The 19,680-nt window shown below is 45.3% G+C and overlaps 1 protein-coding gene across 6 annotated transcripts in view; it reads right to left on the minus strand.

The window, feature by feature from the left end:
* Positions 1–19,680, minus strand: part of AFF1 (AF4/FMR2 family member 1) — a 164,008-nt gene that overhangs the window by 134,997 nt on the left and 9,331 nt on the right. The window contains exon 1 of one of the 6 annotated variants that reach the window (XM_007660762.3): positions 986–1,286. The exons of the other annotated variants lie outside the window; for them this stretch is intronic. Coding sequence (XP_007658952.2) covers positions 986–1,002 — 17 coding nt within the window. The 5' untranslated portion in view covers positions 1,003–1,286. Of the gene's footprint in view, positions 1–985; positions 1,287–19,680 lie in introns of those variants that run through there. 6 annotated transcript variants of the gene reach the window in all.

Raw genomic sequence — 19,680 nt, forward strand, 5'->3', positions numbered from 1 at the left:
CCCATCTTCCATCCTGTCTCTTTCTGAAGTCCCCAGGATCAAGTCCCCCACCTCTCTCCCCGAAAACACTGCACCAAATTCGGGTATCTTTTTTTTTTCTTTTACGATGTACAGGGTAAAACCGGTAGGGAACACTTTAACTTCTTCTAGTCACCCTGGCTCGGTAACCAGGCCTGCCAGAAAGAAGTACGCTGAGTTTCCACCGAAGCCCTTTGCGGTTACCAATTGGAGCAAAAAAAAAAAAACCCAAACCAACAACGCATACTCCCCTTCAACCCATGCACAGAACCATCTGAATCTCCTACTAGTTTCTACTTTTCGGTTCTTATCATGGTAAAAACCACAAACCCCTCAAACTACCTCCCTTGTAAAAAAAAAAAAAAAAATGCAACCCCCCCCCAAAACTAAAACAGAAACTAAACCACGGGAAGGGAAGGCTGAAGCTTCTTGTAATGGCAATCCCTTGACAGCAACTGCAGCTAATTACTCTCTCTTTCTCCCCTCTCCCGAACCCCCCGTGCTTTTCCCAAGCTCTGCCGCACAGGCGGGCGGTCCCCTTTCCCTACCCCCCAAATCGCACTTTTGGGTGGGGGGCTTAAAATTCCCACCCCAGCAATACCTGCAAAATCCCCTCTCTCCTGGGGCTCCCGACTGGGGTTGGAGGAAAGAGGGGCGATGCACCAACCTGGGCCACCTTTCTGGGGGGAGGTGGGGAGGGATCTGAGTTGAGGGCAACTTTTATTTGCCCCCCTTGGGGGTCACTCCCGTCCCCTTCCCAGGGCAGAGTCCATCGGACTTGAGGCTCCAAGAGGGAATCTGCCTTCCAGATATGCGGGAATTTCGTCCAGGGATCCTAAGATGCCACACTTTCCTCCCTCCCTGCCCAACATGGAAGAGAGGGAGAGGGCCGGGATAAAAGGGGATCCCCTCCCATCTCTATCATCCCCCAAGCCCCAGGGGGAGGAAAGAAGTTGCCTGGACTTACCTTGACTGGGCAGCCATGGTGAAGTTTAAAAAGCCCAAAGGCTGCCGTCCATTAGTCCCTACAGACCCCCCGGCTCCGAGGCCGAAACTTGCCCCATCTGGCTGGTCCTGCTGGGCCCCCCTTAGCTCCGGCCGGTCCTTTCCCCGGCTCCCGCGACCCCTACGTGCCTCCGGCCCCCTGGTCCAACTTGCTGCAGTCAGCCTGCGGCTCGGCGTCGGCTGTCGGCCGTCCGGAGAGGCATCGGGGCTACATGGCCGATGGGGGCTGGGGAGGGCGAGTGGGCGAGTGGAGGGGACCAGCCGCTCGCCAGCAGCAGCAGCAGCTGCAGCAGCAGCAGCAGCAGCAGCAGCAGCAGCAGCAGCGGCCTGGACCACTAGGAGAAGCGGGGGGGGCGGGAAAGGGGCGAAGGGAGCGCAAGAGCGCCCTCTCTGGCCGCTCCCGCCATTACAGTTGACCCCAAGTGCTCCCCCCCCGCAGCGTACTTTTGGTACAGTCCACCTCCCTTCCAGAGCCCCGCCGGGACGGCGCAGGCGCACGGCGCTGTTGAGCCACAGCGCCGCCTGGCGGAGGCAGCGCGGACTTCGGCTGTCGCCAGGGCCTGGGTTCTAATCCCCCCCATCTGCTATGGGGCCTTAGGCACAAGTCCCCTTTCCGTGCCTCAGTTGCCCCATCTCTAAAATACTAATACTGTTGGTATTTGTGAAGCGCTTACTATGTGCAGAGCACTGTTCTAAGCGCTGGGGGAGATACAGGGTCATCAGGTTGGAGGCTCACACTCTTAATCCCCATTTTAATAATGTTGGTATTTGTTAAACACTTACTATGTGCAGAGCACTGTTCTAAGCGCTGGGGGAGATACAGGGTCATCAGGTTGGAGGCTCACACTCTTAATCCCCATTTTAATAATGTTGATATTTGTTAAACGCTTACTATGTGCAGAGCACTGTTCTAAGCGCAGGGGGAGATACAGGGTCATCAGGTTGGAGGCTCACAGTCTTAATCCCCATTTTAATAATGTTGGTATTTGTTAAGCGCTTACTATGTGCAGAGCACTGTTCTAAGCGCAGGGGGAGATACAGGGTCATCAGGTTGGAGGCTCAGTCTTAATCCCCATTTCAATAATGTTGGTATTTGTGAAGTGCTTACTATGTGCAGAGCACTGTTCTAAGCGCAGGGGGAGATACAGGGTCATCAGGTTGGAGGCTCACACTCTTAATCCCCATTTTAATAATGTTGGTATTTGTTAAGCGCTTACTATGTGCAGAGCACTGGTCTAAGCACTGGGGTAGATCAGGTCCCAGATCTGCCACTTAGCTGTGTGACTTTGGGCAAGTCACTTAACTTCTCTGTGCCTCAGCTTCCTCATCTGTAAAATGGGGATTAAGAACTGTGAGCCCCACGTGGGACAACCTGATGACCTTGTATCTACCCCAGCGCTTAGAACAGTGCATAGTAAGCACTTAACAAATACCATCTTATTATTATTATTATTATTACAAGGTAATCAGGTTGTCCCACGTGAGGCTCACAGTTTTAATCCCCATTTTACAGATGAAGTAACTGAGGCACCGAGAAGTTAAGTGACTTGCTCAAAGTCACACAGCTGACAGGTGGCGGATCCGGGATGAGAACCCATGACTTCTGACTCCTAAGCCCGTGCTCTTTCCACTGAGCCACGCTGCTTCAGGTTTGCATGCTAGCTGCAGTTTTTAAATGAATTTCTTCCTTCTTCATTTCTTCAGTCTCTCAAAAACTCTGTCTAAAAAACTCCAGGGTTTTTTTTGTAGTAGAAACTCAGGAATGACCTTTCTGTACTCGTGAAAATAAACAGTCTTGATTTTGATAGTAAATTGGGTGTGGTGAGTTGGGTGTGGTGATTAGAGGTGTTTTCTTCTTGTGTACTCCGTCAGTTGAAACTTTAAAAAATAGAATGTAGCAATTGTTTTAAACATCTGTAAAAGTAACCTCGTTGTGGGTGGGGAAAGTCTACCAACTCTGTTTTGTTGTACTCCTTCAAACGCTCTGCATATCCTAAACTCTCAATAAATACCACTAAGTGAATAATGACTTTTAAAGAAGGTTTGAATGTGGGACACATCTTGGCCCCACAAGTGGATGGTGATATTATCCAGAAAAAGAAATGTGGTTTCTCTGAGGGTTTTTAATGTTAATTTGTGGTCCCAATGGCGATGAAAGGAAATCTAGAACTGCAGTAGCACAGCAGAGTAGTGCATTTTCTTGTTTAGCTCTCAAAGTCCAAGTGTTCTTAGAAAGTAATGTTGCGGCTCTCCCCCCAACCCTCTCCCAATTTTTTTTTGTTGTTTTGGGGTGTTTTTTTCATGGTATTTGTTACCCCTTAACGTGGGCCAAGCACTGTAATAATGGTGGTATTTGTTAAGCTCTTACTGTGTGCAAGGCATTGTACTAAGCGCTGGGGGATACAAGGTGATCAGGTTGTCCCACATGGGGTTCACAGTTTCAATCCCCATTTTACAGATGAGGGAACTGAGGCACAGAGAAGTGAAGTGACTTGCCCAAAGTCACCCAGCTGACAAGCGGCAGAGCTGGGATACTAAAGACTGGGATAGATACTAGATAATCAGTTTGGACTGAGTCTATGTACCACTTGGGGTTCACAGTCTTAACCCCCATTTTACCAATGAAATAACTGAGGCACAGAGAAATTAAGTAACTTGCTCAAGGTCACATGGCAGAAAAGTGGCAGAGCTAGGGAACCCAGGTCCTCTGACTCCCAGGGCAGTGCTTTTTCCACTAAGCCATGCTGTTTCTCAGATTCATCTTTGACCCCTGGTTCACCCTGCTTCTCGCCTGGATCTCTCCCTCTCCCCACAAAAATTCACCATCTCAGCCTTCAGCATCTTCTAAATCCTCATGAAATCCCAGCCCTTCAGGAAGTCCTCACAGGTTAATTCCCATCCCCTATTGTAACATCTCAGCAGTTACTCCATGGCTTCTGTATTCAAACCCATCCTCAACATTTGGGCGTATTTGTACATTCTGTTGTACATTCAATTATTCACTCTAATATTCCATCTTAACATTTTTGCTCTACTCCTTCTCTGCTTATTCTTCCTGCTGCTCCCACTCCCTGTACATCCATCTCTTCCCTTAGATGGTAAGCTTTATGAGCAGAGCACAAATGATTCCCAAAAGCCTAGTACAGTGCACTGCACTCAATTAATCAGTGATACTTATTGAATGCTTACTGTGTGCAAATCACTGTACTAAGCACTCGGGAGAGTACAATATAATTGAGTTGGTAAACACATCCTCTCCCCACAAAGGAACTTACAGTCTAGATGGAGACTCAGTAGGTGCTCAATAAGTATCATTACTAATTTCACTAATGAGCCTAATTTAATGTTATAAAAATCTTGGCAACTCAAGGATGGTTGCTGAGAACCCAAGTGGAAACTGAAGTCTACAGAGACAAGCAGAGAGATTTTAAAACCAGCTCTTCAAATGGAGAAGGAGCAAGAGGAGAATTGAGTTAGGGCTGATCAGTGGACTGCTAGGACATTTTAAACACATTACATACCCGGTAACAGTGCTGATGAGCTGTACCTGGTAGATAAACTAATTCTGACAGTCATAATCTCAGGCAATAATAAAAAGAATGGCATTTATTAAGCATGTTCTTGGTGCCCACCACTAGTACAAGATAATCAGATCATAGTTCCTGCCCTATAAAACGTTCACAGTCTGAGTTAGGGGGAGAGCAGGTTATAGCACCCCCATTTTATAGAAGAGGAAAGGGGCCCAGAGGGATTAAGTGACTTGCCCAAGGTCATTCAGCAGGGAGAGCTCGGATCCATCAATCAATCATATTTACTGGGAGCGGAGCATTGGACTAAGTGACTCAGGAAGAATACAACAGAGTTGGTAGATCTATTCCCTGCCCACAAGGACCTTACAGTCTAGAGGGGGAGAGAGACATTAAAATGAATTACAGATATGTACAAAAGTGCTGTGGGGCTGAGAAGAATAACGGGTAAAAATCCAAGAGCAAAGGTGACACAGAAGGGAGAGGGCATAGGGGAAATGAGGGTTTAGGCTTACTCCCAATCCCATACACTTTCCATTAAGGCCACACTGCCTCAAATGGCATTTTAATAATTTTCTACACTAAAGATTCTTGGGATTAGGATTTTGATACTCACCCTGGCCCCACAATATTTATCTAAATATTCATATTTTCTATTTCCATGCTCCCTAATCTACTTTAATGTCTTTCCCCATATAGAATGAAAGCTCTTTGTTGACAGGGATCTAGTCTATCAACTCTGTTATACTGTACTTTTCCAAATGCTTAGTACACTGCTCTGGGCATGGTAAGTGCTCAGTATATGCCATTGTTTGAGGCTGAGTTCACTGATGAATTAGACACTGCCTTACAAGGCATAAACTGAGAGTTTTCACTAGACCTCAATTCTGATAAAAATTATTGACAGAACAAAAGGCAAAATAAAGACAGCAAGCCACATACCCCTAAGGAATTGAAGCATTCTGTCTTTTCCTTCCATGTGGAAATGTTCATCCCATTTATCCAGGGGTGGGATACACTACTACATGGTGCTCAGACCAGCTGGGCAGGGAATGAACCTACCAACTCTATTATATTGTACTCTCACAAGTGCTTAGTAGAGTGCACACAGCAAGTGCTCAATAAATCCCATTGATTGATCTTTTACCTATAAAGCAGAAAACTCAAGAAAAGTCAATCCCCACACAGTGGCAAGCTTTGTATTCATTCAGTCGTACTTAGTGAGCCCTTATTGTGTGCACAGTACTGTCTTAAGCCCTTGGGAAAGTTCAATACAACAAAACACAGACACATTCCCTGCCCACAGTGATCTTACAGTCTAAAGCCAACAGACAGACCTCAATACATATAAATAAATAAAAGATATGTTCATAAGTGCTGTGGGGCTGGGAGAGGGGAACAATAAAGGGAACAAGGCAGGGTGATGCAGAAAGGAGTGGAAGAGGAAAGGTGAGGTCTAATCTGGGAAGGCCTCTTGGAGGAAATGTGCCTTCAATAAGGTTGGGGGGGTGGGGAGGTAAGGGTCTGGTGGATTTGAGTGGGGAGGGCTTTCCAGAGGTAGGACATGGGCCAGATGGCAAGACAGGCGAGAGGTTAGCACTAGAGTATATGAGCTGACTTGTAGAAGGACAGTAGTGAGGTGAGGTAGGAGGGGGCAAGGTGGTGAAGTGCTTTAAAGCCAATGGTGAGGAGTTTTTGTTTAATGTGGAGGTGGGTGGGCAACCACTGGAATTTTTTGAGGAGTGGGGTGACATGACCTGAACCTTTTTGTGGAAAAACGATCCCTGTAAGCATCCAAAAATACTGCACAGCAATTTTTGGGCGCTCTGTGCAACATCTAACTGTGGATCCCACATAATTCTCCTCAGTCACAAGAGCCCACGGGTCAATTTCGCCATTGATGGCATCTTCTTTGAACACAGACAACACCAGATAATTTAAAGATGTAATTCCAAGATACTGAGAGTGGATCACAGGTTTAAAGGAGATTCTTAATTACTAACTCATATATGTATCTGACAGTGTTATAAAATTATTCTACATTCTGTACCCTTAAGTTCTTACTGGGAGCAGTGTGTACCCAAAGGAAATAAAAAACAGGAGATTCAAATCCCCCCCCACCCGCCATTCTACTAGATTGGTTTCCTAACACATGCAATTTCAAATCATTTTACTGCCTTAACCAAGATTCACTTGCATTTATCAGGGAGATTTATCAGGTGATGATGACCCGCGGCCATTAAGCATTTATGTAACACTTCGCACAAAATGCTTTACAATTACACCCCTGGCCTCATCGCTGGGGGAGATGGCCCCATTAACAGCTGAGGAAACTAAGGCTCATAAAGGTCAAGTGCTTTGCCCTAGGATTTACAGAGAGACCACAAACCAGGAATAAAACCCACATTTTCTGGGTGTTCCATAAGGTTTCTTTCTTTCTTGTCCTAAATAGAATCTTGGCCAATTGCCCATCTAAATTTATTTGTGCAAAAACCATCATTCTTTTAAAACTGGCAATTTATCACACACAAAACCTCATATTGCTTCTAAGACAAGTAGGGAAAACCCTTTAGTAAAGTGAGAGCTGCCATTTAGAGATGCTAAAATCCCAGGGGGTTGAAACTATCCGTCTTAACCTTAAACCTAAACCTAAACTCATTGTTCCACACCTTCCTCCCTCTGTTTCTCCAGACCTCTTCCCTCCAAAGCCCATCTAAAAAGCCTTCTACTCCTCCATGAAGTATTCCCTAATTAAGCCCCAAACCTTGGGGAGCATGCCACCCTAGTGTAATGGGCACTTTACACATTTATTGGCTTCTTTTTCCTTCTGTGAATCATTTCTATCATTTGCCCACTTTTATCTATTTTCCATTCTCCATTTCCTATCTCCCCCATTAGATTGGAAACTCCCCGCAGGCAGGGAAGTTCCTATTGCAGCACTCAGTAAACTTCACTGATGATTGTAACAATGACTAGGGGAGGAGGGTTACACACCACATAATAGGCTGTAGGTAGCATTGCTCAATGGATGATGCATAGGCCTGGGAATCAGAAGGACCTGGGTTCTAATCCCAGCTTGGCCTCTTGTCTGCACTTAACTCCTCTATGCGGATGATACCCAAATCTACATCTCCAGCCCTGATCTCTCTCCCTTTCTGCAGGTTCACATTTCCCCTCCTGCCTTCCGGGCACCACTACTTGAATGTTCTGCTATCATCTCAAATTCAATATGTCAAAACCAGGACTCCTTATGTTTCCACCCAAACCCTGTCCTTTCCCTGACTTTCCCATCACTGTAGACAGCACTACCATCCTTCCTGTCTCACACCTCACTACTCTCCTACTACAACCCAGCCAACACACTTCACCCCTCTAATGCCAACCTACTCACGGTACCTCGATCTCATCTATCTCGCCCACGCCCATGTCTACATCCTTTCTCTGGTCTGCAACACCCTCTTTTTCATATCCAACAGACAATTACTCTCCCCACCTTCAAAGCCTTATTCAAAGCACATCTTCTCTAAGAGGCCTTCCCTAAGCCCTCGTTTACTTTTTTCCCTACTCCCTTTTACTTCACTCTGACTTGCTTCCTTTATTCACCACCCACCACCCCCAGCCCCACAGCACTTATGTACAAACCCATAATTTATTTATACTAATGTCTGTTTCTCCCTCTAGGCTGTAAGCTTGGTGCAGGTAGGGAATGTGTCTGTTATATTGTTGTGTTGTACTCTCCCAACGCTTAGTACAGTGCCCTTCAAACAGTAAGCACTCAATAAATACAAATGTTTGACTGCTTCTCTGTGCTTCATTTCCCTCATCTGTACAATGGGGGTTAAGACTGTGAGCCCCATGTGGGACAGGTACTGTGTCTAGCCTGATTGATTATCTTGCACCCCCGCGTTTACTATAGTGTCTGGCACAGAGTAAGCACTTAACGAATATAACAATTTTTATTATTACTACAGGGACTGTATCCAACCTGATTCGTTTGTATCTATCCCAGCGCTTAGTACAGTGTCTGGGACATAGTAAGGGCTTAACAAATAAAAAAATGTAAACACAAACTGCTTTTGTCTTCTGCTGTTAGTACTTTGAAAAGACAACTGGATTGTTTTCCTTCTGAGAGGGAGGAGGTTAAAGACAGAGAACTGTGGGCAAAGATGCCTATAGTACCGAACTCAAGCTAGCTGTGCCGATGCCACTATATCCCTTGTAATAAGCCTTGAAGGTCACATGCCAATCAATACCAAGAGAGTGCCAGTCCACTCTCTTAAAATTCTCCAGCTGACCCAACCCCAGCAGCACAAGTCCCCTGTCCCCATCCATAAATAATTCCTGAGGTCAATGAGGCCACAACTGTCAAATGATCTGGAAACACACAGTCACCTCCTAGAAAATGCAAGCTTCCCTCACCTGCCTCTTGGAGGTAAGCGTCTCAAAATCGTGGGCAAATTGGCTCTATTTTCTTCCTGGACTATTTAGATTCTAAAAACAAGCACTATTATTTCCATCATTTAGTAACTTCATCGGGAAGTATATAAATACATAATTCATGACCATTCAAGATGCTAACAGAGCAAGTTCACATTACACATATAATACTGTTAAATGCATTTTGATTATATGGTTTATCACATGCTCATCCTTATCCGAAGAAAAGTGTAAGAATAGAACAGGGTATTCATTTATTGGAAAGTGTTCCAGGTTTCCATTTAAAATTTATGAGAAAAGAAAGGACAATAAAACCTACTATTTCTTTATCCCCAATTTTAAGAAATGGTTTATTCTGGGCCAAATTCATTCAATCATATTTATTGAGCGCTTACCGTGTGCAGAGCACTAAGAGCAACATCACATTCTGAGTTTACAATGTAGTACAGTTCACTAATAATAATAATAATTAGGTTATTTCTCAATAACCTTTGACACATTTACTATGTGCCAGAAGCCTCTGCTAAGCCCTGGGGTAGATACCAGTGCTTAGTACAGTGCTCCAGTGATTCGTACAATGCTCGGCATAAAGAAAGCACATAACAAAGACCATTATTATGATTATTCAAAAAAGTTGGACCCAAAACAGCTCCTGTTCAAATGAGGTTGGGCTCACAATAATAATCACAATTATAATTGTATTTGTTAAGCTCTTACTAGGTGCCAAGCACTGTGCTAAGTGCTGGGGTTGATACAATAGAATCAGATCAAATCAATTCATTAATGGTGTTAATTGAACACCTATTAGGGGCGCTTACTTAGTACTATACTAAGCAATTGGGAGGGTTAGAACATTTGGATCTCTGCCCTTTGGGAGGGTTAGAACATTTGGATCTCTGCCCTCAAAGAGTCTAGTCATATGGTCTAGTGAGACAGAAGAAGAGAAAAATGGATATGTAGATGAGTTAAGTGCTTAAATAGTGTGGTGAATAAGATATGTACAGAAATGATGATGAGGATGAGGATGGTATTTGTTAAGCGCTTACTATGTGCCAAGCACTGTTCTAAGCACTGGGGTAGATACAAGGTCATCAGGTTGTCCCAGATGGGACTCACAGTCTTAATCCCCATTTTATAGATGGTAACTGAGGTCCAGATAAGTTTTAAAAAAAAAAGTCGGTGTTTGTTAAGCACTTGCTATGTGCAGAGCATGTTCTAAGCGCTGGGGAAGATACGTAATCAGGTTGTCTCATATGAGGCTCACAGACTTCATCCCCAATTTACAGATGAGGTAACTGAGGCACAGAGAAGTGAAGTGATTTGCCCAAAGTCATACAGCTAAGTGGCAGAGCCGGGATTCGAACCCACAATCTCTGACTCCCAAGCCCTTTTCACCCAAATAACAGTGGAATTACACCTCAACTCTCTTTCAGAAATACTCAATTCAAATGTTCCCCATTTCTGGAGGCACCCCAAACTGTCTTTCCAAGATCTCAGAGGCCCTCCAGGACTCCTTGCAACTTTATCTTTTCCAGAACTTCTCTCATCGGATAGGATCTCATGTAGCAAATTACTAAAACAGCAGCATAATTTTTCCTGGTAAGAAACCACTAATCGATCAATGATATTTATTGAGCACTTACTGCATGCAGAGCACTGAACTAAGCACTTGGGAGAGTACAATACAAAGGAGTTGACAGGCACAAACACAACAGAGTTGCTAGACATGTGCCTGGCCCACAACCACCTATGGTCCAGAGAGGGAGCATTGTTGAATCAAGCTGGGCATATGCGGCTCCCATTCTAAGGCTTGCACTAGTCCATGTTCTCTAAAAATGCAATACACCACATTTCTTCGATTCATTCAAATAAAACAGAACAAAGAATAGGTGAACTTCAATCTTTAAAACACATATGTTAAGTTCCTCTCATTGGAATATTGCGTTGCACTTTTTTTTAACCTGCTCGCCTCCATCTACCAGTTAATTGGAAAAAAAAAAAAAAGAACACCCATCCTGGTGGCACTTGTAATTTATCGCCAACACCATCAGTTGATACCACGTTTCGCAAAATGCAGATGCATCTCTGATTTCCCCTGCACCTGATACGCAGCCACCCTAGAGATGAACTGAAACTTCAACTGTCTATTTACCAAATGACACCCGTTAACCAGATGGGTAAATTTACGATGAAAAAGTACTTCTTCCCCAATCCCACCCCTGCCAAACACACACATAACTCAAAAAAAAAAAAACCTCAAAAAACTAAGCTGACCAAGAGTTAAATAAGTTGAAAATCTGCCTTAACACTAGCGTTCAGTAGACTTCAGGGACCCCATTTTCAGCCAATTGAGAATCATTAAAATTCCAACAAAAATTCCAGCCAGCATTACATACCAAACAATGTACTCTCTGCCCCATGTCGCCCTGCTAATGTTTTTCACCTACCTTAGAGTCCTCTGTTCTGCTGTGCAAATTAAATCCCCTTCTGTAAGGGAGTTTGCAGTCTGAGGGGTGAGACAGGATGCATGAGTCACAGACATCTAACATATAACAGATTCATGAGGGCATGTACGCCCAGGTGTACAGAGACTGCGAGTGGGGAGGCAAGAGTCCTTGTTGATCTCCCAACCTCCTGTCTCTCCTCACTCCACTCCATTCTTTACGCCGCTGCCCGGATCATCTTTCTACAAAAATGTTCAGGACATGCCACAACCCTACTCAAAAATCTCCAGTGGTTGCCTATCCACCTCTGTATCAAACAAAAGCTCCACATCATTGGCTTTAAAGCACTCCATCATCTTGCCCCCTATTACCTCACCTCGCTTCTCTCCTACAACCCAGCCTGCACACTTTGTTCCTCCACTTCGTTCCTCCACCTTCTCACTGTGCCCCGATCTCGCCTGTCTCGCCACCGACCCCTGGCCAACATCCCACCTCTGGCCTGGAACGCCCTCCCTCCTCAAATCCCCTAGACAATTACTCTCCTCCCTGCAAAGTCTTTCTGAAGACACATCTCCTCCAAGAGGCCTTCCCAGACGAAGCCCCACTTTTCTTCATCTTCCACTCCCTTCTGCATCACACTAACTTGCTCCCTGTATCTGTAATTTTATTTATTTGTATTTGTGTCTGTCTCCCCCGCATTCCAGCTCATTGTGGGCAGGGATTGTCACTATTTATTGTTGCATTTTTTCCCAAGCGTTTAGTAAAGTGCTCTACACAACGACTGAATGAATAAAATACCAAAATAAATAAACAAAAGACTGCTCAGAGGTCCTCTCCCTCTCTTGACTCAAACCTTCCCTCCTTTACAGTCAATCAGTTATTTATTGAGGGCTTACAATGTGCAGAACACTGTACTAAGAGCTTAGGAAAGTAATAATAATAATTGTGCTATTTGTTAAGTGCTTACTACGGCCTTGATCTCTACCCAGAGTCAGAGCTCAATCAGGGTTGATAAGGCTGGTACCCCCACAAGCCCTTAGTTAGGCTTTCCTCAACCTCTGAGCAATCTTTGTTTATTTATTTATTTTGGTATTTTATTCATTCAGTTATTGTGCAGAGCACTCTACTAAGCACTTGGGAAAGAATAACACAACAATAGTGACAATCCCTGCCCACAATTGCCTTCATACCACAATACCACTACTATCATCATTATTATGCTCTGCTAAAGCAGGGTCTCCCAGCTCCCTTTCATTTACATAGAAATCTGGGTGACGAGTTTTACCACGATCACTTCTCATTCAGGATAATTCCAGTAATCCCCCTGATTCCAACCCCAATGCCCCCAAAATGAGGAGTACCTAAACTTACACATCTCCAAGGCTGCAGAACAAAAGGGAAAAAAAATACAGAACTCTCAGGATGGAGAAATCCCCCTGAAAGGATCGATCTCCTTAAAGGATCGATGGTCCGCTACACGGACCAGTTCCTTCTGACCGGGAAACCATAATTTCAGGAAAAACTGTCCCTCGGTCCATTTTAAAGGAAAGCCCTTCACGGTATGGCATTGTCCACTGGCTCATAGGTAATAGGTACTCTGCCTAATTCATTCCCTCTTGAGCTTGCTCCTTCCATTAAGAAGGAAGTAAATCCTTCATTCCGGGGAGGGATTCTAATCTTCCGCGCTCCCGGATGGCAGTGGAAGCGATAATTTAGGCTACAGTACTCCAGGGACTAGAAAGAATGAACCTGTCTCTGAAACCGGAGTGCTTTATAGCCCCGGCGCCCATTTACTCCCATAATTCAGGTTCCTTGAAACTCACATGCAGGGAGAGGCCTTAAAAAGGCTTTACTGCTACCTCTCTGGGTTTGAAAAAATCAGTCAGTCAGTGAATCATATTTATTGAGCAATTACTGTGTGCAGAACATTGTACTAAGCGCTTGGGAGAATACAATATAACAATAAAACAGACACATTACCTGCTTACAACGAGCTTACAGTCTAGAGGGGGAGATAGACATTAATATAAAGTTACAGACATGGACACGTGCTGTGGTGCTAGGAGGGGAAATAAATGAAGGGAGCAAGTTAGGGAAAAGCAATAAGGAGCGGGAAAAGAGAAAAGGAAGGCTGAGTCAGGGAAGGCCTCTTGGTAGAGATGTGCCTTCAATAAGGTTTCAAAGTAGGGGAGAGTAATTGCCTGTCGGATATGAGGCCAGAGGCAGGACATGGGTGAGCCAGGACTCTGGTTTTTGTGGTGAAGGACTTGTGGAGTCTCTTTGGGTGGGAGGGGGTGTCTGGAGTGAGTGAGCCTTCTACTTCCTCTCTTTCTCTCTCCTCCTCTTCTCTTCCTCCCTGAGAGTCAGTTCCCAATCCCACCCAGCCTCCATGCCCCAATCCCAGACGTGCTACAGAGATTCCAGCGTACAACCATCCCAACCCATTCATAACAAAGAGCACCCCCCCCCCCGGCTCCAGTGTCCCCCCAACCCCCCTCCCACCCTACAAGACCCTCTCTTGCTATGGCCTGAGGATCCTGGGGTGGTGAGGTAGTGCAGAATGGGTGAGCTTTTTATTTTTAGCCAGCACTGGCACTGATGGGGCTGAGATCATGTTTCCACAAAAACCTTGGACTCTGCCCTTTCCAGGTTATGGTCTTGAACTAATCAATGTTTTTCTCACACCCTTCCTTTTCCTCAGGAAGAAGAAAAAAAGCATCTGTTCCCAATGTCCCTCTTAAGTATTAGCATTGCATCTGCTTTTATATTAGCATCTTTGAAGGGAGCTAAGGTCCCCCACCACTTCTACTAGGCTGCTGTCATAAAACAAATGAACAGACGTGACCTGAGAAACCCACTTTTCATTCCAAGTTGTGAGGGAGCAAAGGGGAAAATGCTGAAATGAAGGCAGGTGGAATGGGGGATGAGAGGGGCAGGTGGGCCTGAAAATCTCGTAGGTCAGAGACCCCATTTGGGGGGCTTTTCAGCCCTGTTCAGAAGCTGTCAAATCTTGCTGCCGAGACTCCAGATAATCAGGCTGGAGGTTTGGTCCTTCCAGCTGAGGGGGTCAAAAACAACCCAGCCAGACACCCCCTGTGGCAACCACCCCCACTGCCACTGCCCCCAGCCCCAGCAAGGTGGACACTTAGAGCCATACCAGGAGTCTGGTCAGTAAGGGGAGCTGAATTAAGGCAGAAAGAGCAGAGGTAAGGTCAGCTTATCCAAACTGGGAAGCCATGGGGCCAACAGCTCTCCACTGTGAATCCAGATTGGAAAACTATCTGAGCCCAATTTTTTCAGATCCAAGGATTTCTTCTATGGAATCCATGGTGATAGGAGAATTAAATCATTTGGATCATGAGGGGGCAGTGCTTAATGCTGCCAGGGAATAAGGTTAGACTTTAGGAGGTTTGGGGAGCGGCACGCTTTGCAGAAGAGACTTTTGGTTGGCTACCCTTCATGTGGAACCACAAATCCCACCAAAATCGAGCTTCTCTGGGATCTGCAGAGATCTCACCCATCAGAATCAATTAATTAATCAATCAGTTAATCGTAGTTACTGAGGGCCTACTGTGTATACACACCAACTCTACCACTCTGCACACACACTGGTAATAACTGTGGCATTTGTTAAGCGTTTACTATGTGACAGGCACTGTTCTAAGCGCTTTGATGGATGCAAGCAAATCAGGTTGGACATAGTCCCTGTCCTAAATGGCACTCACAATCTCAATCCTCATTTTACAGATGAGGGAAGGTCCAGAGAAGTGAAGCGACTTGCCCAAGGTCACAAAGCAGACAAGTGGCAGATCCAGGATTAGAACCATGGCCTTCTGACGCACAGACCCATGCTCGATCCACTATGCCATGCTGCTTGTACACAGACCAATCAATCAGTGGTATTTATTGAGCACTTACCCTGTGCATTTCTTCTTGAGGAAAAGGAGGGTTGTGAGAAAAACACTGATTAGTTCAAGACCATAACCTGGGAAGGGCAGAGTACAAGGTTTTTGTGGCTACCATGTTAATCGAAGCACTTACCCTTTTCTGCCTTGATTACTGTATCAGCTTCTTTGCTGACCTCCCTACCTCCTGTCTCTCCTCACTCCAGCCCATACTTCACTCTGTTACCCAGATCATTTTTATACAAAAACGTTCAAGATCTTCCAGTAGTTTCCCATTCACCTCCACAAACAGAGGAAACTTTTTACTATCGGCTTTGAAACAGTCAGTCGTCTTGCCCTCTCCTTCCTCGCCTCACTACTCTCCCGCTACAACCCAACCCACAAACTTCGCTCCTCTAATGCCAACCTACTCACTTTACCTCGATCTCATATAACTTGCCGCCGACCTCTTGCTCACAACCTCAGGCCTGGAATACCAGCCTTTTTCATACCTGACAGACAATTACTCTCTCCAAATTCAAAGCCTTATTGAAGGCACATCTTCTCCTAGAGGCATTCCCTATCTAAAGCCTCCTTTCCCGTTTTCCCACTCCCTTCTACTTCATTCTGACTTGCTCCCTTTATTCACCATCCCACCTCAGCTCCACAGCACCTATGCATATATCTGCAATTTATTTATATTAACATCTACCTCCCCCTCTAGACTGTAAGCTTGTTGTGGGCAGGGACCGTGTGGGTTATACTGTTGTGCTGTACTTTCCCAAACGCTTAGTACAGTGGTCTGCACACAGTAAGTGCTCAAAAAATATGATTGATGGAAGCAGCATGTCCTAGTGGATAGAACACAGGCATGGGAGTCAAGGGGACCTGCATTCTAATTCGGGCTCCACTGTGTGTTGTCTGACGTTGCGCTAATCGGTTCACTTCTCTGTGTCTCAGTTACCTCATCTGTCAAATGGGGATTGAAACTGGGAGCCCCATGTGGGACGTGGCCTGTGTCCAATCTGATTAGCTTGAATCCACCACAGGCATTTAAATCCCTTTAAAAAAATATTTGTCCTTCTCCCATAGACTGTGCCCCAATTTAACTACTCAGAGCTTAGCTCATAGTAAGCATTTAATTACAGCAGGAGGAGGGAAGTGAGAGGTGACAGAGACGAGGCTGGCTTGATTGAAACGAAGCAGGAGAGATGGGGTGTAGTATGGGAGAAGCAGGCAAGTTGGGGTGAAGTGGAGGAGGAGTGAGAAAAATGTGGGGCAGAGAGCTGATTGCATGTCTTAAAGCCAATTATTATAATAATAAAGATGATCATTCTAGTGTTTGTTAAGTGCATTTCTGTGCGCCAGGCACTGTACTAAGCACCGGGGTGGATACAAGCAAATCATGTTGGACACAGAATAATGTTTTAGGAAAGGGAGCTACAACTAAGTGCTAAGCTAAGCATTAAAACATAAATGTTAAAGGAGGTGCTAAGGACAGTTGTTAGAGTGACCTGACAGGAAAAGAAGAGATTAATCCCGATAAATCTCCTGGAGAAGGTAGGATTTCCGGATGGCTTTGATGATAGGGAGAATTCAAGGCTGGGGGATTTGAAGAGAAAGTAAGTTCCAGACAGCACCAACAAGTAGCTCGGTCATCTACCCTCTCAACTGAAAAAAGCAACGGACAACGGGTTCTGGCCAAGTTCCGGTGTAGAAGCTGGAAATATTTTCAGCCATGGACTTCCTGTGTTGGGTCAGACAAGAGCCACAAGGCTGAGAGCCAGGATTTATTTACCGCCATTACTGTGTTTTGGCTTCCTGGCCGTTGGGTTGCTGTGTCAGAGCTTTTATCGTTTCAGCATCTCTCTGGGAACCCCCTCGCCCCTTCCCTATCGACAAGTGGTCACCTCCACCATCACACACCTTCTCATAATCACTTGCTGTGGGACCTTGAGCAAGTGATTCAACTTCTGTGCCTCAGTTTCCTCAACTGTATAATGGGGATTCAAGATCTGTTCACTCTCCTATTTAGACTGTGAGCTCCATATGGAACAGGAATTGGGTCCAATTTGTATCGATCCTAGAGCTTAGAACAGCGCTTGACACATAGTAAGTGCTTAAATACCATAACAGCAACAAGGGCATTGGCTGATGATCAGATTGGTCATCATTTTTCTAACCCCTTAAAACAACTAATTGCTCTGGCCTGCAGAAAGGCTAGGGGCAGGGAACCATCTGCTAAATCTGTTGTACTGTACTCTCCCAAGTGCTTAGTACAGTGTTCTGCCCAAAATGCTAAATAAATGCCATTGAGGAATACAGTGCTTTGTACGCAGGAAGGGCTCAGTGGAAAGAGCACGGGCCTGGGAATCGGAAAGCCTGGGTTCTAATCCCGGCTCTGCCACTCATCTGCTATGTGATCTTGGGCAAGTTACTTCATTTCTCTGGACCTCAGTTACCTCATCTGTAAAATGGGGATTAAGACTGAGCGCCCCATGTGGGACAAGGACTGTGTCCAACCTATCCTGCATCTAACCAGTGCTTAGTACAGTGCCTGGCACATAGAAAATGGTTAACAAATACTATTAAAAAAACCATATTATTTACATCATTATAAGTGTGAACTAGACGACAAACACTGCTGTAAGCCTGGGGGTAAATACAAGTTAATCAAGATAGGCAGTCCCTGCCCTGCATGAGGCTCACAGTCTAAGTAGGAGGGAGATCAGGTGTTTAATCCTCATTTTACGGTTGAGGAAACTGAGGCATAGAGAATTTAAGTGACTTGCCCACGGTCACAGAACAAGCAATTGGCAAAGCTGAGATTAGACCCATATCCCCTAACTCCCAGGCCTATGCTCTTTCCCCTAGGCCATGCTGTCCTACTCTGATGATGATTATAACACTGTCATTCATTCAATAGTATTTATTGAGCACTTACTATGTGCAGAGCACTGTACTAAGTGCTTGGAATGTACAATTCGGCAACAGATAGAGACAATCCCTGCCCAATGACGGGTTTACAGTCTAATCTAATCTAATAACCTTGTCATTTATTAAGTGCATAGTAGGTCTCGTACTATACTTACACACTTAGCTAGACCAATCAATCAATAGCATTTACTGTGCACTGAGTACTGTACTTAGCACTTGGGAGAGTACAGTATAAGAGAGTGGTCGATGACATGTTCCCTGCCCACAACAAGCTCACAATCTAGAAGTGGGGCATACAATACAATAGATGCAGTACAATCAGATCAGACATATGGGGCTCACAATCTAAAGGCGGGTGGGGGGGAGCAGATGAGGAAACTAAGGCACAGAGAAGTCAAGTCTCTTGCCCAAGGTCACATCGCTGATACTCCTGCATTTTCTGGTTTCAGTCGGTCCAGACATGTGTTGAATAGCTGGGATGTTTTCGGGGCTGTTATTTTTGGTTTTAGTTTTCATTTCTCGTTTGTGCCCTCCCCTTGGTTTTCACCAAAAAGTGGAGAAAAAAACTCCCCCAAGCGACCTACTCAACAATAGCTGACCTAATGGATGATGACACAGTGGAGTGGACACTAAATCATGTCGGTCCCACTTTCACGACATGGCTAAAATCCCCCCTTTCCCCTCCATCCAAACTGCTACTCATCCTAACCCTCTTGGATTACTGCATCAGCCTCCTTGCTGACCTCCCAGCTTCCTGTCTCTTTCCACTCCAGTCCACACTTCCCTCTGCTGCCCAAGATCATTTTTCTACATAAACTTTCAGGACGTGTCACCCCATTCTTCAAAAAACTCCAGTGGTTGACCGTCCACCTCCACATTGAACAAAAACTCATCACTGGCTTTGAAGCACTCAATCACCTAGCCCCCTCCTACTTCACCTTGCTAATCTACTATAACCTAGCCCACACACCTTGCTCCTCTAATGCTATCCTTCTCATTGTGCCTCGATCATCTACCTTGCCTCCGATCCCTTGCCCATGTCTTGCAATGCCCTCTCTCCTCAAATCCAACAATGACTCTCCCCACCTCCAAAGCCTTACTGAAGGCACATTTCCAAGAGGCCTTCCCTAAATCCCACTTTCCTCTTCTCCCACTCCCTTCTGCATCACCCTGACTTGCTCCCTTTGCTCGTACCTCTGAAGCATGGGCTTCTGAGTCACCAGGACCTGGGTTCTAATACTATTTCTGCCACTTTTCTGCTGGGTGACCTCACCTACAAAATGGAGATTAAGAGTATGAGACCCCGGTGGGACAGGGACTGTGTCCAACCTGATTATCGTCTATCGACCCCAGTGCTTAGAACAGTGCTTGGCACAAAGTAAGTGCTTAACAAGTACCATAATAATAATAATAATAATTCTCTACGGC

Source organism: Ornithorhynchus anatinus, chromosome 12 (genome assembly GCF_004115215.2).
Source record: "Ornithorhynchus anatinus isolate Pmale09 chromosome 12, mOrnAna1.pri.v4, whole genome shotgun sequence".
Taxonomy (NCBI): domain Eukaryota; kingdom Metazoa; phylum Chordata; class Mammalia; order Monotremata; family Ornithorhynchidae; genus Ornithorhynchus; species Ornithorhynchus anatinus.